The 22,580-nt window shown below is 47.0% G+C and overlaps 1 protein-coding gene across 1 annotated transcript in view; it reads right to left on the reverse strand.

Annotated features, from left to right (window-relative positions):
* P3H2 (prolyl 3-hydroxylase 2) overlaps positions 1–22,072 on the reverse strand; it is a 72,159-nt gene extending 50,087 nt beyond the window's left edge. The window contains exon 1 of the mRNA XM_074153108.1: positions 21,617–22,072. Coding sequence (XP_074009209.1) covers positions 21,617–22,072 — 456 coding nt within the window. The remainder of the gene's footprint in view (positions 1–21,616) is intronic.
* Positions 22,073–22,580: the final 508 nt, after the last annotated feature.

Genomic DNA, 22,580 nt, shown 5'->3' on the forward strand with positions numbered 1-22,580 from the left:
GAAGCATCAACAAGGCGCCTGATGAAATTCAGATTGGTACTTCACACCTTTTAGGATAAAAATAACCAAAGGAAACTGGGATTCATCCCAAAACACACTAGACAATTCACATTAATCAGGGGATGATATACCTGTCTCATTTCCAATCCTTCACCTCCTCCTCTCCAGCAAGATAAATGGCAAAGAAACCAAACCAACACCCTCTACATTTTTCTTCTGCGAGGATCTAGTTTCCATGAGACTAGTCTGCCCTGGCTGTGAGCTGGAAAATAAACCAGAGGTCTGCTCTTTTTCAAGGGCCAGGATGAAGAGGCTGTGTACAACTAAGGGTGAAAAAGCCCACGACTCTGTATTTTCCAGGCTCCATTCCAGGCTGGTTACTTATAACTGAAGTTGTGAAAGAAGTATAGCGACTCTCTTCCCGGAAACAATGTCTTTTGGACAAATGTCACAATATAGGGATCTTCTAGCATCTTCCCCAACTGCCTTTCTGAACTTGCACCACAGTAACTTCCCAGCCCAGCAAGGTTTCCCAGCTCCAGGTGCATCCAGCATCACAGCCCAAAACATCACAACCAGAAAGTATCCTGACTCCCCAAGACTGAAGCAGGAAGGCGATCAGCTCTCCAAGAGGTCAATGCCAATGTTTGCCTCTGGAATTTCAGTGTGAGGTTCACACCAGCTGTCAGTGCTCAGGGCTTCCAAAAACTTCCTTAGTTGCCCTCCTACAGGACGAGATGCCATATTGCAGGCTCCTGGTTTCAAAATGTTGTGACCACATGGTTCTCAGTGAGGGTTTGGTCCATTCTGAGACTTTCCCAACAAAGACAGGTTGGTATTTCTGCTCTGACCTATTCAGCGTCACTTCAATTGATGCAGTGCCAGTACAGCAATCTTCATACCCCAGTGAAGGGCTAAGTGTTGGGAGCAGTTCCCAGATCCCACACATCGCAGGGCCACCCATCAGAACTTCAGGTGATGAGCTCCTGAAGCCATAGGATCAACCATGTTTCCTGCATGGAAAATAGATGAAAATCCAGGTCCTTCCTCTGCTCTTTCCCTGGAGCATCAATCAAGTCTCTTAAATTCTGGTTTTGGCTGAAACTGCAATGACCAACTTGGAGGTCTGCAAGGGCGGAAAAACCTGGGAAGTCTGAGATGCAACCTACATCATCTCTGGGCTGCATCTGCTTGACTCAGCAAGCTGTAAAGCGGTAAGATCAGCATCTGCGGTAACTGAGAGCCTCCTCCTCCCCTTGCAAAAATGTGCAGTTGTGGTACAGCCAGATTCGTAGCAAGCAGTGTATTCAGAGGTGAAAGGGAGGTGAAATGAAAATACTTTCCTTATCTAGCAGATTACAGCAAGATTTTCTCAGTAGGGAGTGTGAAATATCAGCTTTCTTAGAGGAAGCAGCTCTAGTGCCGCAGCTTTTATGTTAAAATGGTTTCATTGCCCTGTCTACTGCATACCACATTGAAACAGCCAGAGAGGGACCCGGTGGCAACATCAGCATCCACTGAAAGACATGGCAAATGTCTGTCTTGGGAATATTAAGGAAAGGTCAAGAGTTATTTCTCCCTTACACCCGGCTTGTGAATTTGGTTAGGTCTAACCAGAAGCACAGAGTGGAAACAAGTGGCTGCACTGATGAACTGGGTAGCATCTGGCATGGGAAGGAGATGCAGCAGAAACGCAACATGAATTGCAGGGAGCAATTCACACCTCCTGCCCCCACAACAAGTTTAGATAACACATTCACAGCTTTCTAATGAAGAGATAATTCTTGTCCACCTGCCAACACACACAGTTCAGCCGGATGCTCATGGTGTGGTGAAGCCTTCTTCCTTCTGTAGTTACCTGCAATAAAAACGTGTAGGACAAAACCTCTCACCTGCACATGAGTTTGAACAGCTGTACCTACATGACTGAAATCAATTTAAAAATGAATTGAGAAAGAGTGATGGAATTCAGGTCATTGGAGAGACCCATCCTGTCCAGAGCAGGGCACAGAGCAGCCTTGTCAGTTCATTTGCCATTGCTACCCTTCTGTCAAAACAACCCTTTTGGGTTGGGTTTTTTTGTTGTTGTTGTTGTTGGCTTTTTTTTTTTTTTTTTTTTTTCATTTTCTATGGAAGGAAACTCACTGGGGCCTTTTAGTCTTCTAAACTGAATAATTCTAACAAGTTATAGTGTGATCTGTGGCACATGATCAAACTTTGAGCCTCTTCATATGTCTTCATTTATTGGAGTGGTGGGTGTCTGATGCCCGGCAGATTCTGCCCACAGTCACGAACTGAGACTGGGGAACTTGCATTCCTCCTTGCTCCTTGCTGAACTTGTACGCTCTCAGTAACTTATCAACCACATCTGTGCAAACACTGCAGGCTCTCTGAGATGAAAGTCCATCAACTCCAGAAGTCTGTACCCCTGTTACTGGCCCTGAGCATCCCATCCGCTAGCAGGGAGCAGAACCACACACTGACTCTGCGCAGATTACACAGAAAAAGGTCATTAGTTGGAGAAAAAAAAAGCAATCACCACGGTGAAAGAGAAAAGCTGTTAGATGAGCTTTGTGTCGTTATTTGCTCAGCTAAGGTAAGCTTATGGCCTTGGACTCCCTACAGCACAGACAGAAGTAACAGCTTTTCTTTCTCAGCACCCAGATGTCTTTTTTTTTTTTTCATACTGCAACAACTTTGTATTGGATATGAGCAAACACTATCAATCATTTCTGTCTGATTGCTACCTTGCTGCTTAAGCAACAAATACTGTGATTAATGAACCTTTGAGGGGGAAAACAGAGGCTTTACTAAACATAAAACATCAGCTAAGCACTATGAACTTTTCTTAAATTGCCTAAAAATGAAGAGCAGCTGCCTGGCACCAATTCCCCCGGCAGCAGTAACTGCAGCATTCAGAGCAGCTCTGGATGCTTCTGAAAATAGGCATGATCTTGTGCCAAAGAAAATAACCCCTTAATTTTATAGGTGTCTGAATAGAAAAAGAAAATGAAAATGAGAGTGTCTGGGGAGACACATATAATGTGGTGTCTAAAAAGTGCCTGGTGTCTAAAAAGGTCTTTTCCTCTCTCCAAGTGTCAGCAAGTGGAACTTGATTGGATTTAAATTGAGAGTTCAGAGGGTTTAAATAAAAAACCTTTTCACTTGATGTTCAGTTTACCGTTGATTTCAATTGTTTGGGGCCAGGTGAGTCAAAAAAAAAAAAGGGGGGGGGGACAAAAAGGAAAAAATTAAAATCTTTCCCAATACTAAAGAGTCCTAGCAGAATCCCACAGCAACAAAAAGTCCTCAGCAGCATCATGTATTGGCTGCGGGCAGAGATTTGCCCAAAATTTTGAAGAGGAGATTTTAGGCTCTCTATATAGCAGTGATATACACTGTCCCTGTCCCCTGGTGTGAAACCAGACAGGATGAAAAGACTGGGGAAAAAAATATGGTTTTTTTTCCTGGGTAGCTCTTCTGATCTATGTCACCAGTAACAGGAGCAGTCAGGTTGGAAGAAACCTTGATAGGGCTTGGTGGTGAACGTGGGAAGGGGACACTCGTGCCAAGGAGGACATGTGCCATTCTGGCGAGGGTTGAAGTCCCTCAGCCAGGAAACCTGCACCCGGTAGAAGGAGCGATAGAGAAATCTTGTGACTGTCCACACCACATGATGCCCTGCTGAACCAAGGGTGAATCCCTAAAGCAACACATGAGCCTCTGGAGGTCTGCGGGAACAACTTCTGGAGAGAAAGTGGGTAAGGCGTGAAGCAAGAGCTACCACTGGAGCACAACACAAAGATCTGGAGTTATTTAAAGCATGGAAAATACCAAGAATGGCCCATGAAACGGCAGCTGTTTGGAACTGGTCTTTTACAAGCTACTCTAAAGAAAGCACTGAATATCCTCCTTATGTTGAAAATTATACAGGTCATCTTCCATATTTAGTGCAGAGATGCACAGACGTAGCCAGGGGACAAGACACATTCGTACTCCGTCTTTAGCACGACTGCCACCCAGATCCATATGTGGTCTTGGCCTTCTACCCTGTATTTAAACCACAATAAGCTGTGCTCTGCATTCAAGGAAAAAGAAAAAAAAAAAAAAAAATGAATCCAAACCTTTGTGGGGAAGGTTTCAGTGAAAAGGCTGGCGGCTCTTCTGTGGTTACTGAGGTAATGAAACTTCAACAGAGGCTTACACCATGTCAGAGTGGAAGAAATTCTAAGCATCTACTAGAAAGGTTTTAAGTTACTCAAAAGCCTTACTGATAGGATTTCAGAGCCAGCTACTCTATTCGGACACTAATGTGCAAGTGAACACGTCTTTCAAAACCACATGCGGCCAGGCTATTCATACTCCCAGCCTTGTTCCCTACCATTCATAAGTAGGAGTGTGAAGCAGCAGGGCAAATCAAATAAATGACTTCATTCCTCCAGGGATATGAGCAAATGCGAACAAAGAAGCAAACATTGACAAATCCAGGATGCCATATTTTTGCCAAGTTTTCTTCCAGTGGGGGAATTCTGAAGGATTCAAGGAATACAACTGCTATTTTCTTTCCTAAAGCTCTGCACCCATGAGTGCACACAAGCTCTGAGAGCTCCCAAATCCACAAGACTCCCTGCACAGCTTTGCAGAAGACATCACAGAGCAGTCTAATATACCAACACTTGTGCAATTGGATACAAAGACGTATGTCTCAGGTTTGGGGTACATCATATGCCAGGTAAGTATATCTCTTTTGATAACGCAGAGGCCAAAAGCTCCTGGAAATCCTCACTTTGTAGTAGAAAGAGTGTTTATGAACAGGCTAAGATGCTCCCAATTGCTAACCTGGGAGCCATCATAAGACCAATCAGCTCCATTACGAGTTTCCTTCTGTAACAGTGCATGTAACTGTAGTTCAGAAAAGAAATGTGTCTATGCCTCCTGCTGAAGAGTAATGCCCTACAAAAGCAAGGTTATTTTATAAATGTGAAATGTTCTAGCGGGGTCTGAACAAACAAATCAAATTTTGGACATGTTTCAGTGGTGGGAAAACCTGATGTGCACTATGTGAGAGTAACCCTGGTTAAACCTCTCTGTCTGCCTGGCCTGGAGGACCTGTCCCTCCTGGGGGAAGGACCAAATCCCCCATTTGACAGTGCTGGCTTTGCCAGAGACCTAGCACACAGGCTTTACAGGGGTGGAAGCAAAGCTACACGGCCTTCAAAACTGGGACACAGACAAGATATCTAACAAGTTAAAAGACACGAATGACAAACATTTGCTTTGTTCAGCATTGAGACCCTGCAAGATATTACCATCAGCTCCCTCTTTCCCAGCTGCAGTGGATCCTGTCTGGCTGATTCAGTCCCAGCACAAACTCTTGCTCTGGTTTTCTGCATGAAGAAGCTCAAATCCAACCTTTTTGTAAGTTCCTCCTTTCAAGACAAACCGAAGCCATCACTACTCATCCTCCTCAAAACATGACAGTGTCCTTGTGACCTCCTCCTCCAGTTCGGTGCAGCCTGCCAAGCTCATTTGATGCTGTGACTCGTTTCCCCCCATATTCCTCTGCTGTTTCTGTTTCCTGCACCACTTTTCTCACTTACATTTCTCTTTTGATTCTCCCATGGGAGGAAGACAAGCTGAAACATGCTCCAGAGCTGAAATTACAGCTCACTCCATGGATTTGAAATTAAGCAGAATATCTTCTTTCCAAAAAACTCTGAATGGATGTTGAAATAATTGTTTTTCCAGCAGTGATTTTTTTTTCTTTTAAAGCAAAGCAACATGAAAAATAGGTAAAGTCTCGCTGCAAAGGGAGACTCAGCAACTTTCCTCAAGCAACGTAGCTATAGAGAGGTCAAGCTGTCAGCCCTGCTTAGCCCCTCAGCTGCTTGGGCTACAGCAGAGGAAGATGGAAGATGGAAGACTCTCCTTGCACCAGCTCATACTGATTCTAGGGGTTTTGCTGATGAGGCTCAGCAGAAAGAAATACAAAGGTGTGCAGGGCAGATTCCCAGGGGAATTTGTGGCATCATGATGGGATGGGATTTATGGCATGGTGTGGTGATGTGACAGAGTGACAGGACTGAGATCAGGACATTGAGGACCCTCACTTCACCTTTCATCCTCGGCCAGATGCGTCCTGCTCTGTGAAATGAAAGCTGTTGCTCCTGGACAAACCAGCTAGCTTTCCAGATTCATCCCAAGTCTCAACCAGAAAGTGTCTGTAACTCAGGAATGACTCCAAAAAAACCCCTTGGGTCACATTTACAACAGTGATCCTATCAGGCTTTAAAGGCCCAAAACAAGGAGAACCATTATTCTGCAGCCTGCTAATAATTAAGGGCGCCCACTCATCTGAGATACTCAATTTCCCCCAGATCCCAGAGATGTCATCAGGTTTTAAGGGCCCTTTAAACAGCAGCAGCAGCTCAGGGAAAAACATCTGGAATGAAATATGCTAAAGGTCCTGAAGTAAAAAAGATCTCTGCGAAGGTAATAAGGAATACCTAACCACAAATGTTTGCTGTATGGAGTCCTGTGCTGCTGAAACACAGACACTGTACTGCTCCCTGAGAAGGAGCTTTAACGAAGGGACATGTCTGAAGATGACCTGTTCTGGACCTGCATGACTGTCACATATGTCTCCTTGTTCATATGCAAGACAGTTGTGCCTATTCACACTGCTGTATGACCAGTTTCCACGGAAAGGACAGTTAGCTCATGCTCTGCTATTAAGCCAGGCAGCACTACTGACTCTGAGCAAACTACTTCCATAATTGGGCTTTTCTCCTGCAGTACAGGACATCTTTAATTAATCTGCTACTGTTCATGGATGCTATTCCCGTCGGAGATTCCTCGCAGTGCACAGACATCATGCAGCGCATCTGATACTGTCCAAACATGTGATGTCAGTTATGTCTTACAATGCCGAGCGCCTGATTACTGCACATCAGACTCACTGGTTCCCCTTCTGCTCCTAACTGACAAAATATGGACTGGAACGGACCAGTCCCAGCCATTGCTGTCCTGCTTCATGAACTGTTGGCAGTGGCCACAGCAGCACTTGTCTGGGTCACACACTCCCAAATAAAACACAGTTGGGACCATCAAGCTGTTGCTACGTTATAAACATGGTCGGCCAGATCACAACTGAGCACCATGCAAAATGAAAACCCAACATGCTGAATTCAAAATATATGGTTCAATGCACAATGAAGTTGTTGTGCTTTAGTAAGTTACCAGGCATCACCCTGAGCCATCAGAACCAATGTAGGCAACTCCACAGCAAGTATAGGTACCATCTCAGCCAATCCTTTTTCTTTCTGCATAAGCTAAGTCACAGTCACTTCCATTTATACTAACAACCTCCAGCTCAGACACACCTATGCCATTACACAGTATAAAATTGCAACCTTTATTGCTAATATCACCAGATTTCAAACCCAGACACCTGTGAGGACGCTCTGCTAAATCCATAATCAACTTACTGCACAGTCTGGCACTCAGAACAGTTGTCCTCAGGATGGACCAAGATCAAAGCACGCAAGTCAGGAGGCTGCAAACCCTGCTATTTCCAGCAGCATTTGGTACATATCTCTGCCTGAAATTCCCTAGCGCTGACATCCTTCTGTTGTCACCAGTCACTAGTGGGAGAAAGTCTGTGCTTGCACTGAGCAGCATCCTGGCTCTGAAACAAGAGATAGCCGAGCACTGCTTTATGACTCCCAATGCTAAGTAAAAGCAGATCTACTTCTTTATTCTCAGGACTGCTAAAGCACTAAGCAGCTGCCACATAAAAGGGAGAGTGTAGCACAGCCTAAATCGACTGCAGTTTTGCAACTGGCGAATCTACAAGTATAACCTCCAAAAGGCCTCATGGCCCTCCTGGCACATAGGACAAATTATGAAAATAGAGGCAGCTTCTCCTCTCCTTGTCTTTCTCCAAACTCTACCTTTCCTACCCCAGGCCACACAAGCAAACAGAGCAAAATTAAATATAGTTGAGAGCTCAGCTGTCTGGGCTTATCTCCTCTTCTTCAATTGTAGAGGATTATCTCCAAACTTGGTGTTAAATGGCTTAAATAAGATGGACAGTAAAGTGGTTCACATACTACACTATTGACCCAGCTGTACTTAGAAGCACTGATGGCTACACAAAATGCTGCTTCACTTGGCACAGTAATCCTGATCACTTCCCAAAAACACTTCCTTCTAGTCTTGAGTATATTCTTCCCCCAGCGACATAATCCCTTACGCACAGGGCCAAGTGTTGCTGGCTCTTACACCTGAGCAGTCCCTCCCGTCTCAGGTGTCGAGCAAGGAAAACAGCAGCAGGGTTTTTCTGTTCATCACCCCAGCTCCACGCTTCTCTGCGCACACTCGAGCACAGCCTATGACACACGCCCAGAGCACACAAGAGCACAACTGTCAACCCTCCTTAGCAGGACTTCGCCATTTAGCATGGGCTAGCTACAACACCAAAACAACCCTGATGAGTGGCACAGAAGATCCCTAAGGACAGTACAGGACCCCTTTCTGAGCACGGCTCCACTGCCCGACTCCACTGACAATTCCACTTGGGAGCTGAGCTGAACTGTACCATCTACTGCGTAAAATAATAGCAAAGGAACAAGAATGCAAACAATAAGCCTGAAGCATGCAAACCCTTCCTATCTAATACTTCTCAAAGGCATCATGAAAGACAGTATGGTTTCCACGCTGTGTTTTCCAAGATAACTGAGCGCACTGATTACAGGCAAGTCAGTGACAGCTTTAAGTCCTGTAACTTTCAAAGAAAAAGTCCAGGCAAATTGTTATTCAGATCTCTCTACGTGGTTTGGTTTGATTCAAGAAGCATTAGAGGCTAAAAATGGTTTATTTGGGAGTCCATAATCTAGCTAGATTTCACAGCAAGGATTCAAAAATAGATTTGGAAAACAGAAGTACACTGATTAAAATAACAGTGATTTGGACTTAAAAAAAACACCAAGGGAAGCCTTGTGTTACAGTGCAAAAGTCATTTTCCAGGGACTGTTTTGTTGAACATCTAAAACCCAAACAGTAATCAGGCTGGAATGAGTCCCCTAAGATGGGAAAATCTCTGTTGTTAAGCTCTGACCTGAGCTCGGGAACATTCAAAGAATCACAGAATATTTCAACTCCCAGAGCTTGCTCTGTCATTACGGCGAGACCAGCCACCAAAACTGAAGCTCTCCTGCACATCCCAGGCAGTCAGGGAGCTACAAGCTTTGTTCTCTACAAACCACTGCCTTGCAGAGCTGCCTCCCCCAGGCACCTCCTCTCACACTGCTCACATGTGAACCCTGGGTTCACATGTAGCCTTCCCATCACCCAGGCTTGAACTACCCACTCAGGCACTGGAGAACAACTGGGCTCAGCAGGTGGACACCGATGTCACATGTTGTGGTTTAGTTTACACCCAAGTCATTGAGGCTGCTGGAATGAGACCTTAAATCCAGCATTAAAGCACCAAATACGTATAGGATCTGCCCCTTTATATGGTGGTGAGTCAGGTCTAGGGATGCTCAGGTCACAGCGAGAAAGATTCAGCCAGTTTGGGTGGTGGAGGGCAAACCAAGCAGCAGGAAGGATGGCTGGGAAAGAACAAAACACAGAAACAGAAGCAACAGGAGAGTGCAAGGAACGTGCTGATGAGAGCCAAGGCTGCAACACCTTCAGCTCCACCATGCAGGTGAAAGTGCTGCATGAAACCTGACTGGGCCAGACTTCAGCTGTAACCTGACTGAAGGCTGAGGAACAGGTATGGACGTTAGTCAGATAAGGAGCACTGTGGCAAACAGGCTTAGAATAACTGCCCAGTGGATGCACATGTGGCTAAAACAGGGCACTGTTGGTTTGCCACAGCAGCCAGGCGGATGGGACTGCAAGGTGCACGGGCAGCTCAGACACAGGCAAATCACAGGCAAAACTGTATGGGCACTGCTGGAGCTGACCGTCTGATGTAAAGAGGGGTCAGAGTCTGAGGATGTCGTTCGCATCCTTACCAGGTGCAGAACATGCTCACAGAGAGCTACCAGAAGCGTGTAGCACAGCCTGGGCTGTACAGAAGGGATGCAGAGTTAACAGCTGCAGAGTAGACAAACTGCTTCCTAAAGTGGCGCACTGCTGTTTTATTTCTATTTGCCTGCCTTAGAAAAGGATCCAGCCTGAAATCAAGTTTTATTAGCAGTGCCCTAGTGAGCCAAGGTGACTGGCTGGAGGAAGAGATGAAAGGGCAGTCACAGCCAGCGTGTCCGTGACTGACCCCGGAGCACTGACTCCAGGGAAGCAGTAGAGCCACCAGTATCCGGACACCAGGATGCAACGCCTCTGTTAAAGGAAATGGAGTGTGGCTGCCAACCAAGGGATGAGGAGAACTACCAGCTGCCAAAAGACATTAGTACTTAAAGCAAAGAGAACAGAAGTGACCAAACATGAGAGCCATTCAACTCTTGCCATGCTGTCCACGTGGGGAGGCTGTGCTTGCTGTCAGGTGTCCCGGTCCACACCAACACCAGTGATGCTGATGCTGGGAGCTGTATTTTGGCCCATTCTTTCCCCAGCTGAGCCCATTTGGAGACAACCTGGAGGTTAACTCCTTCTGCACCACGCCAACCCACCTCACAGCTGCATGGAGCTGCATGAAATGGGTACCCTCTGCCTGCCCCAGGGGTGGGAGTGCTGAGCAGTTCCTGCAAGGCTGCAAACCAGCTTCTCCAGCAGCCCACAACAAGGATTTGCAGTCACTGCAGCACCGTGAAGTGCCTACACACAGCATGCGGAATCTGTACCACAGTAACTCATAGCACAAGATGCACCAGCACCGCTCACCCAGGCTGCAGCAAGCCCTGCCCCAACCTCCTGCTCTCACAAGGGATCAGCAGGACTTAAGAACACCACCAAGCAATAGAAGTTTTTCACAAAAACAGTGTCAGTCCCCTCTAAACAAACAGCCTTCCCTCACCCACCTCCAGAGATCAGTGCGTATCACAACTCTTGCTTAACAGCCTGCAAACACGTCCCCTAGATCAGCACTGCCCACACGTGAAACAACTTCTGTCTGTTCTCAGCTCCTGTGGCACAGAGATGAGCTGTTCTGGCAGGTAGGATGCTTTGCAACACATCTGAAAGGAACATGGGTGAGGCAAACTCTCTGAAAATAATGTTTTTTAACTAATTCTAGCTTCCTTAATATAGAATGAGGTTTAATAGCGCCCTTAAAAAAAAAAATCCCTTATCACCTACCTATACTTCTCCAAGAGTGTTTTTGCCTTTTTTATCCCTAGAAAGACTCTCAAGAGCAAAATGAAAAGTTTTTTCAGTGAAGCATCTCAGGAGTACCAGTGCATTAAAAAAATCCACCTATTACATAGTTCTACAAGTATGAAAAATGGGGATAAGACACAATGTTCTTTCCTCCCCATCACTAAGGTATTTTGTTCAATCACAGATCCTTTGTATGAGTCTGGCAGCCCGGCATGAAGGAGTGTTTTCCAGCAGCAGCGCAGTGCAACGTACCACAAGTCAGTGCTCTTCCTTTCAGACTATTTCAATGAAACTTTGCAATTTGTCATCAGTTTCCAAAGAGACAGAGTAACTCAGGACACGGATGCCCCAGAATATATATAAGCCTTAGAACAGGCAGTGCCTTGGCAAAAACCACTTTAAAAACAGACCTTTCTAAGCAAGAGAACCAACAGACTCTGCTTCAGACCCTGGGCAGTCACAGCAACACCTTCAGCAAATATTTTGAAGGATATTTTCCAAGCTCTTTCTCTCTGTACCCCACTGATCTTTTCTGGGAAGGAATACAGCTGGCTCCATCTTCAAAAGAAGTTGCACCCACAGCCCCGGGCTATGAACTTCAGCACATCTCCCCATCACACCCTCGGGAGTCCAGCCCTGACCTCAAAGCGCTGTGGGTTTAGTAGTGCCCTACCTGCAATACTCTCTTGCAGGATTTGCCCACCCTTTGTTTTTGCGGCAAAGCTGCAGGCAGAAGGCCTTCCAGATTCACGTGTTCCTGCCTCTAACCTTGACAGAACACACCATGATCTCAGGCTTATCTTTCTGCAGAGATACAATGTGAGATCAAGGCCACCACTGCAGCTGCTTTGGAAAAACCATGGTGGAAGGCAGCATATTCGTGTCTAACAATAATTTTTGTGATTTTTCTGATTTTTTTTTTTTTTTAATTCCACTACAAAATCCCTATGTGCTGGGAGGGAGAGGAGTTTGTGCAAGACCCAGGGTGGCTTTGCACTGAAGAGAAGCAGAGGACCTGGCAAAGTGCCTCCATGCAAAGGAAGGAACGATGTTGCTTTACAATGCAGCAAGTAAAAGTTTGGCTCTGCCAGGGCAGAAACCCACCACCCTTGTGCAAGTCAGCAAACAGTCATGGAAGTATATTAGCATCAATTGCCATTTATTGCAGCCACAGTGATTCCTGATGGCCATGTCACGTCTAGCCCCACTGACACCAGCTGTACACTGTGGTACCCACACTTGCAATGCTACAAATAGCTTGGATGTGCATGTGCCAAAGTGTGACTGCATACAGTGTGGTATCGCCCTGAGCATACACGGTGATGGAAGAGAAGCAACAGAGCACCTTGCACTGCTCCCTGGAGCCAACAGCATCCCCAAAACATGTTTTTGATCTGCTACCAAGTTATAACCCGTATTCTAAGGATGCAATTTGCTAGTGGAAACCAGATTTTTTTAAGGGTACAAACGTGAGTTTGGTTTTGGAGCTAAATCCCAGTTTTTGAGCAGTGAATGCATCTCCCGTAGGAGCCCCTGTGATTTAGTGATTTAGGGAAACCACTCATTGTAAAAATCTGACGTTATACCTTAATGTGACAGAGTTACATTTTGGTGGTCCAAAATGTAGACAGTCCATTTCTGACAATGTCACTTCATTTTCTTCTCCTTCAAGGGTTTTCTGTTACCTCCCAGATGTTCTCCTCACCCTCAATATAACCTTTAGTGCTACAAAGACAGAAATTTCTCCTGCCCGTGGCTACCCCACATTGAAAACCTCCTGGCTGCCCTGTGCCCCTCGTGCTAATGACATTCTCCCAAGCAGCCCGTCTGCAAACTCTGCCTGACCTGAGAACCAGCATCATGGCAGGGAGCAGAGGGTGGTGGCAGCTGCCGCCAGACCTCCTCTCAGTGGCCAGCCTGTCACCTCCACGCCGTGAGGGGACACGTTCCTCAGCGCGACAGCATGGTCAGCGTGCTGTCCTGCACACTATCTGCTTCCCATCTCAGCATGAGCACAGACTCAGCCTTTCATCCAATCCTGAAAGAACGTGTTTTTCTCCTCTTTTTTTTTTTTTTTTCTCAAGTGAACAAGAAGCTACAAGTGAGTATTTGGCCTTCACAACCGATGGGCTGCAGCCAAACTCTGCCATATGTTCCAGCTAATACATGTGGGCTTTGCTTCCCATCCAAGAAAGGAAAGAAAGGACATTTATGAGCCGGGATTCAGCAGGAGCGTGTGGGAAGGAAGGGGTGGGGAGGGGATACTATTTTTGTTGCTATAATTATTTGGTGGCCAAATCCCTGACCCTTGACGTCAGATCTGGAGGGTCTGTTTAACTGACCAGTTGTCATGGAAAGAAGGAGGATTGGTTGGGAGGTACAGGCTGACGAGGATCAGCTCTTTGCTGCCTGAACCCACACACAGGCAGACCCCCTGCCTTCATTAGTCATCAACAGCTCATGGCCAAGAAATAAAAATGTCAATACCTTATTGCTGATACATTGGCTGGAAACAAAAGCATTCAGGGAACTTCGCGCCCTCTTTCCTGCCATCGGTTACTGTTAAAAAGCACAGGCCAAATCCTGATCTCAGTTTCCCCAGTGTAAAGGCAGAGAAACTCCACGGCCCTCAGCTGGGTCACCGTGGGTTCACATGGATGTATCCAAACTCAGCCCAGCCTCAGTCCAGACTACACACATGGAAATATGCCACGTGCAGAGTGCGGGGGTCCCTACTCCTCAGGAACAAACCCAATCACAATGACTAATTCATACCATCTCCAAAGGAAAAAAACTAAGATAAATAACCCCTGAATCCCTTGCTCCAGATGTCAAGCACTGCCTCAAGCCCAGAGTCCTGCTAGCAAGGCTCCTGCAACGCTCAGGAGGTTGGCAGCAAACGGCTCAGTTACTGATGCAATGGTTTCTCATTACTGCCCACGCCATCCACAATGAAATCACCAGTTGTACAAGGAAATGGAAATAATCCTTGTTGAAACCTCAGGCACAGCTAGTGAGTACTGGGCATAAGTTTGCTTAACAGGGCTCAACTGCATTGCTCATTCACATGCAGTTCATTATCAGCTGCCATTCATTATTCCTGTGGCCAAGGACAACAAAAGGACTCGGTAGAAGCCAGAGCGGAGCTCACTAGGATGTATGGATGAGAATTAACAGGCAACACAAAAGCCATTTAACAAATCCCAGCACAACACGGCACATGGATGGGGCAGTTCAGCAGCAAGGCTCTGCCAAGGAGCAGCCAGCGGAAGAAGCCATCACAAGATGAGTGATGAGCAAGGTGCAAAAAACCACAGGAAACTAAAGAGATAAAAGAACAGGGAAGGGGCAGGTTCCCAGGTTACAACACAGAGCAGGAATCTGTTCTCCCAAGCCAATGGGCTCTCCTGTGCCATTGGTGCCCAGTTTTTCCTGAGTTGGGATGTTAGCCTAGCTCATGCATTGGGTCACCTTTAGATCAAGACCTCAAAAGATCCAGTGAAACCATGTGAGTCACAGTACTGTCTCCGCCATCATCCAAGCCACAGCACCAGGGACTGACAAGAAATAAGGAGGAACCCAAGCTTACCTTTTTTCTCCAGAAGACAGAAATTTTGCAGGCTAGGACCTGCCACCAGTATATTTTTGAGCCCTGGCATGACTGCATAGATATGAGGTGAGGAAGAGGAACTTAACAAAACAAAAAAGTGACCCTTTGGTCAATCAAATGGCTGATTAGCAGCCTGCATAAAATGATCTTAGTGGGTCTAAAACCAGTTTGTGCTAACTGGTTGTGTCCTGATTTGCAGCAGTGCTGAGCAGGGTTGTGCTAATTGACTATCAGTTGAAATGATGTGGATATCTGCAAACACCATAGTTTTGCTTTTGGATTTTTCTCTATTTAAAAAAAACAAAAACAAAACAAAAGAAAAAACCCACCAAACCCCCCCTGCAAAACCACTAAAAAAAAGCATTAGAAAGTCACTACAACCATCTAGTCTAACTTTTTGTATAGCACCAGCCCAGAGTCAAGTCTGAAAAGTCAAGACTAAGTTTCCTTTGAAGACAGCAATGGAGTCCAGTGTAATTCGTGGTATGTTCGTCAGTTGTTAGTTCACCTTCACCACAAAACCATGTGCCTGTCTTCCAGTGTGCATTTGCTAGTATCAGTATTGAACCCCTGGGTCACCTCTTTCTCTCTCTGATAAGACTTTCAACCCAAAATGAAACATTTCAGAAACGTTTCATTTGAAGCGGTCAGCAAGAACAGGGGCAAAAGGGCAGTTGGGTCAGTGACTAAATATCCTTCCCTAAACCCGGGACAGTGACCCAACCATCAAGGCTCTGAGTTTTCCATCCCATAAACTGAGTTTATTTTTGTCTACATAATTTTAACTTTCTGAGCACTAACATTTACCCTCTGGTGAGGACTAGGAATGCTCTCTCAGAAAATCTAAATAAAGAGAGGTTCCAAAAGATTAGTTCCGGGATCTATTTATTTATCCAGTATCTGAGTAATACCAATTCTCAAGATCAAAGATAAATAAACACTGCTAATCATAATAATCCACATAATAATGATTATCTGACAGTTCTACTATAGGTCTTTGTCTGGGATGTGTCATATAAATCCTATGAAAACAAGACTGACTAAGTGGGCAGACCTTGCAGGACAGGTGGTGGCTGTGGTGAGAAATAGCCTCAGTAGGCTGCTTCCACAAAGATTTTTAAGTTGTGGGGTTTTGCATGTTATTCTGTGTCACTACCCATGAGATGCCATAAGTGAAATCACCACCTTTCCTACAAATGCTGTGGTTCACCCTGCACAGGACACTATTGTCTGCTTAAGTTTATGCGGCGTTGCAACATGAAGGAAAACAGAGCAAAATGTTCATGGGAAATACCAGTCCTTGAGTGAAATAAACCAAATTCCCAACATTGGTGTGAACCCAGAGTTACTCCGCAATCCCTAGGTAGGTAATGCAGATGTCTATCAAGGAGACAAAAGACTCTGGCCTGGTGCAACAGCACAGAAATGGGCAGCAGCAGCAAACAGTTACGCGAGGTAGAACGAATTTGGTGGAGACGTCTTAACAACCATCCCAAGGCTTGCTACAGATGCTCAGAAACAGATCTCCAAGCATGTCTGGTGGCATGGCTCACATAAGCACTGGCAAAAGACAGAATGATCAGTCTGGAGTGGTTAGAGGCCTAGTTTTACGTTCACGGGTCTCCTCCCTTGAGCTTGGATTCCCATAAATAGGGAGCTTTCAAAGGCAGAACTGGAGTAGAGCAATAATAATAACCTGTATTGCAAAAGTTTCTGAAGTTTGGGCTCCCACTCTGCTTCCTTTTTTTTCTCCTATGGTCTTTCATCAAGCCATTACTGTATGTGCATTGCATTTCAGAAATCTTGCTGGCATGGGTGGGCAGGAGAGCAGGGGGTGACACAAGGACAGACTCCCAGTGGTGCCTCCAGCACTGCCTCATCAGCTGCAGCACGGAACACCCGGCACAGAAGACAACAGTGCAAAGTCAAAGTTGTCCACAAACAAGACCACTGGAAAGATTAAGCTGCCTGTATAAAGTTTGCATGATCAGAAGATTTTTTTTAAAAAGAAACAACTTTAAAGAACAAATAAACAGCCTCTCCTACAACATGAAAAACTTAAAGATTGTTGTTTTATGCTTGAAACACATGAAATCCTGATGATAATAGAACTAAACCACAACTCAGAAACAGTGAGGGGGAACTCAAGACAAAGACAGAATAAGAAAGACCGAGTTGGACTCTTGCACCTTTTGTTCTACTTACGATCTCACATTACTAAGAGAGGAGCAATGTCCTATGCACTGGAGACTTGTTTTATTTATTGTTTTAAATGCAAGCACAAACCAAAAGGCCTTTCCTCTTCTAGATCCAAGGCTGATGGTTACAGACTACATAAGCACGATTCCTGCCACGCTTCATCGATGTGCAACAGGGCATGCAGGCAAGTGGGAAGATGACACCATCGCGAGTCAGCATTTACAAAATGGGAATAAGATCTCAAGAACAGCACACCAATACACAGAGAAAATGAAAACTGGCTATAGCGATCGCCCAGCAAAAGGCCAGAGGATGCTCTGGCTGGGAACAAGATGAGACGAGGGAAAGAAACCTTGAAGGATGGGTTAGCAGGGTAGAAGAGAGGCAAGACCTCATTTTGTAACTGATACAGTGATCAGCTTTTCCAGGTTACTTGTTATTTTTGGACTGACAGACTTGCAGGAGGCAGAACCAGGACTGGAAGCGATGTTCTGTCACAGGGTTCATGGCAGACCATCCACAGCAAGCTCCAACACAGCTACTGAGTCAGCAGCTCATGGCCAGCAAACACTCACACAGTGTACATTGCTCCCTCCTTCTCCACTCATTCTCAGAACTAGAAAAATCCCAAAAAAGGGGGGGTTAGAAACACCATTCCTGCAGGCTACATTTTAACGGAAACAAGATGACTAAGGAGGTAAAGGGAGGAGGACATGATTAATAAAATATTTAAGAGGGCAAAAAGATCGCCCCCACACCCACCTGCCAAACCTAGAGGGTATTTCACTGACAAAGAACCAAGCAGCCATCACACAGCAGAGAGCCACCAGCATAAGGAAAACTGCCCTTCTGCCCATGGAACATGACATCAGAAACCCACGGAAGGACCTTTTCTCTGTGGGCTGGAGAACCCACTCACTACATGCACTACAAGAGTGAAATCCCATGTTCTCATTGCCTTCTCCGTTTCCACATATTCTCAAAACCCATCCCACTCTAACTGCCTCAGCTAGATGTATCCAGTATATTTCTAAATTACCTGAAAACATCAGCTATCCTAGGAAAAGGAGGAGTCTTCCTGCTTACAATACATATTTGGAAGCTGCAAAGAAGACTTGCAAGCACATTTGGACTTGCGCTGCTTGTTCAATGCAATTTGTCTATCGTCTCTGTAGAGACTTCAATCAACCTTATGGGCTTGATGCAGAGTCTGAAGCCCATAGAAACCCTCAGCTGAATCCACAAGCTGTCCCAGTCCTGCAGGTCACCACAGTCTCCCCTCACATCATGCTGGAGTCACCAAAAACACTCAGATTGCATCTGTGAAACATAGGAGTGGTCTCCAGAAGACCACTGTTTCTATTTCAGAAAAGTACAGAGAGAAAAAAAACAACTTAGGAAATAGTTTAGGGAACTAATAAGGTGACACGGATTTAGAGACTGATGGGACATATTCTCACACAGGGTTATCACCGGCATTTAACCTAATCACGTCATCACCTCTCTGTGCCTCTACAGTGCTCCGTGAGGGAGTATCTCAAGCACTTGCTCAGAAGCAGGAGCAACACAGCCCAGGGCAGCTGCTGCTACAGTCCAATATGCAGCTAAGAAAATCCAAACCCTCCAATTCTAACATCAGTTTTCCACCAATTCACTGCAGAGACTAAATCACGTCACCACGACTGGGCCAGGCTGTGCTGGCGCTTGCTTTGCAGTAAGAGGCTGAAGGCAATGGGAGACCCCAGCCCGCTCCCAGGGGACATGGGGTGCCCCAAAAGCAGTAGAGGCGCACACAGTGCAGGCCAACATTTAGCCTGTGCATCTGTCCAGCAGGACTAAAAGCCTTTGCTTTTCATACCCCACAGGAGTGTTGCAAGGATTAGCTCATGTTTATTCAGCACCATTTTTCAAAGCACTGCACGAGAGCCAAACCCTTTGATTTTTTTTAATCTGTTCCTTGCTTTGTCACTCCCTCCCCTCCCGAAGGGATGCATTTCTCCCCTCCTGAGAAACAAACAAGCAGGAGGTCAGCGGGAGTGGGAGGTGGGAAGCACATTCCACGCTGCTCCTCCTCTCTCAAACCACAAATGCCACCAACCCCTGCTGTCTGTCCAGCCCAGCCGGTGCCCGGCATCCAGGCCTCCCCACGCAGCCCGGGAAGGGGACAGACAGGATACACAGCAGGATGTTTAACCTCATCTCATTTCCTTTTCGGTTTCAAGGAGCAAAACACGGTGGGTCAAACAGCATCCCCAAGAGCCACGCAGCCTGCCCACGCTCCCACGGCAAGGTAGGGGGGCTCTGCACAAGCCCCACTTTGCAGCTTCCCTCCTCAGGCACAATGCCGAGCGGATGCTGCAGCCGAGGTCTCCCTGGAGGGTGCGTGTGCCGATTCATCCCAACCCTCAGGGAACATGCCAAAGCCTTGGCACTCAGCCTTGGCACGAGGGGATGGTTCACATCCGAGAGTATGTAAGTGCTAGACATTAGACCTTGTGTTTTGTGCAAGTGCGGGCAAATCCGACGTGGGGCATTTTCTTCCGCGCACAGACTTGTTGAGCCAGATCAAAAGAGCAATCCTGGGAACAGAGCTCAGGCACGGGCAGCAGCAGGGTGAGGATGTGGACAAACCACTATAGGTTGCTCTGTGCTGCTTACAAAGCCCTAGAGCATCAGAAAGGGCTAAAGAAAAAGGTATTAAAAACATAAACAGCTCTATTCAAAGAGTACTTTTCCTTGGTTACAGTGCCTGACACCCGGGCATCCATGCAGAGAGCAAGAACATCCACTACTCCACCAGAAAGGGGCAAAATCAAAGTGTTAGCATGAATATAAAATCTCCAGACATTGCAAAAGCAAATTAAGATGTCACACATGAGAAAAAAAAAAAAAAAAAGACTATTTTCAACACGTTGCTTTGATAACTTTACAATGCACATTTAAACGAGGAAAATAAAAACCTTAGACCCAGTAGATTCAGAAATGAAAGAACAAACCATACCCCAAAATTATCTGGATTTTTGTATATCAATTTTACTGAAATAGGAGACAAAAACCCCATTCCCTAATTTAGAGAGAAGTTTTTTGATGAGCTTGACATCAACAAACCTTTGTGACTCTGGGAAAGCCTTTGAATTCAGGCAAAGAAATCACTTCATTTTTTAGCATGACAAATTTTGTGTCACTTCCCACAGATGGTGACATTACATAGAGCATCTTTCAGGGCAACGACTGAGGAGAAAATTCTGCCAGCTTCACTGGGATTACATACAAGCTAAATTTTAGTCCCAGTTCACTCCAAGGGTTTCTTTCAGGAACTCTGTGCAGCACATGGACACTAGAGTTTAAGCCAATGCAGTTCTAGTCCCTGACTTATAAAAAATGACATTAAGGCAGAAAAAGGAAGTACAGAAAAAGCAACATAGCTATGGTTTTCCAAAAGGTTTTAAAGTGCAGTAGCTGATGGTTTGCCTCTTTGATGTGCTGCTGTACAGGCACTGCACCCCAGGCACTGGCACTGCCTGGGACAGATGTTTGCTTCTCCAACCAGAAATAGATTTCAGCAGAATCACCCTCCCTGTGCTCCGCTGTGCAGGTTTTCACCTATTAAGTTGCCTATAGCAACTAAAAGGTTATGAATGTGCTCAAATAAAGCAGAAATCCAGAGGGAAATGTTCCAGAAATGTTTTAAACATTCAGCTTGGCATGAAATAAAATTCCCACAGTTTCTGTCCTTACAAGTCATGAACAGGAAGACTTACTACAGGTACCTGGCTTGACAGAGCACAGTCTTGAACTAAAAGAAAAATACCATTAACGGTGTTGGCACGGGTTGGGTTTTGTTGTTGGTTGTTTTGGGTTTTTTTTTCTTCCTTTGGCAAGGAAGTTCAAAGTATAACACCGTTTTCCTCAGGGAAAGCAACAGCTACAAGGCAGAAGCTACTGGGGTAAGAGGATGACAATCAAGATGCCAGCAGCTGCTAAATACCGACTGCACAGTGTCATGCAAGGTATTTCGTATCATACAACAGGATAAAGATCATCAGATCTCAGTAGCAGAGGTTAGATATCCCCCAGCTTCACGCACGCAACCATCTCTGGGAACAGAGCATCAGTTCAGTTTGTCTGAAAGCGAAACACCTTTGGCAGAGGGCATTGGGGTGTTACTGGGGGGGTTCTGGGGACTTTTCTCTGCAAACTCTCCATGGAAGAAAGACCATTTTCAAAATTATACTATGTTACACTAAAAGATAAACAAAAACATCCCTCCTCCAAAACAAAAAACAAAACAGGAAAAGCACAGGTAAGCCAAGGCTGGACAGAGTTCCAGTTGTCACCCAGGATGCTCTGTGTCGGGAACAGGCCATGACCACTGACACCAGTGGGAATGGAAGGGGGGTACCACACCCGGGATGTTTTGGCAGGATGGAAGAGAGAATAACCTGTTGGAGGGTGGCGGTTGGGAGGGAACGGGGAGGGGAAGCAGCCCTGTCCGGGGTGGGGGTGGCAGGTGATGCCTACCTGGATGTAGGCTCGCTGCAGGTAGCTGTAGGGCACCCTGCGCTGGAAGTCGGCCCCCACCTCCTCGGAGGCGCGGTGGCGGGAGGCGGCTCCCAGCCGCGGTTCCTCGCAGCGCCGCAGGCAAGCGGCCCGCCGCAGCACCGAGCCGAAGAAAGGCAGGTCACCGCCGGCTCCCGGACCAGGAGCCGCCAACCGCACCTGCCCGCGGCAGCTCCGCCGGCACCGCAACCGGGCGGCCCGCAGCTCCCGCCGGCTGCTCAGCGCCCGCTCCATGCACCGCGCCGCCCCCGCGAAGTCGCCGCCGTAGTACGCCTCCACCCCGCTGGCGTACAGAGCATCGAAGGGCTCCAGCCGGCCGCCTTCCCCCGCACACCCGCCGCCCGCCCGGCACGCCGTCGGCAGCAGCAGCGGTAGCAGCAGCAGCAGGGCCCCCCAGGGCCGGCTCCCGGTTGCCATGCCCGCCGCACCGGCGGTCCGTGCGATGCCGGGGGGGGTCCGCACACTGTGTTAGTGGGGCTCGGTGCGATAGGGGCTGGGGCGGTAAGGTCCGGGGGGCCGCGCAGTGGAGTCCGCTTCGGTGGGGTCCCCGCAACGGGAGCCGGTCACCGTGCAATGGATCTCGGTGTGACGGGGTCCGGGGGTCCGTGCAACGGGGGCGGGTCACCGTAAAATGGATCTCGGTGTGGTGGGATCCGGAAATCTGTGCAACGGGAGCCGGTCACCGTACAATGGATCTCGGTGTGATGGGGTCCGTGCAACGGGAGCCGGTCACCGTACAATGGATCTCGATGTACCGGGATCAGGGGGTCCGTGCAACGGGCGGCGGAGCCCGGGGGTCTGTGCAAACGAGGAGCCGGGCACCGTACAACGGCTTTCGGTGAGGCAGGGTCCGGGGGTCCGTACGAGGAGCTCCGCTGCGGTTCTGCCCTCGGCGGCGGCGGGTCTGCGGCTCGGTTCCCAGCAC

This window comes from Numenius arquata, chromosome 9, assembly GCF_964106895.1.
Source record: "Numenius arquata chromosome 9, bNumArq3.hap1.1, whole genome shotgun sequence".
Lineage (NCBI taxonomy): Eukaryota > Metazoa > Chordata > Aves > Charadriiformes > Scolopacidae > Numenius > Numenius arquata.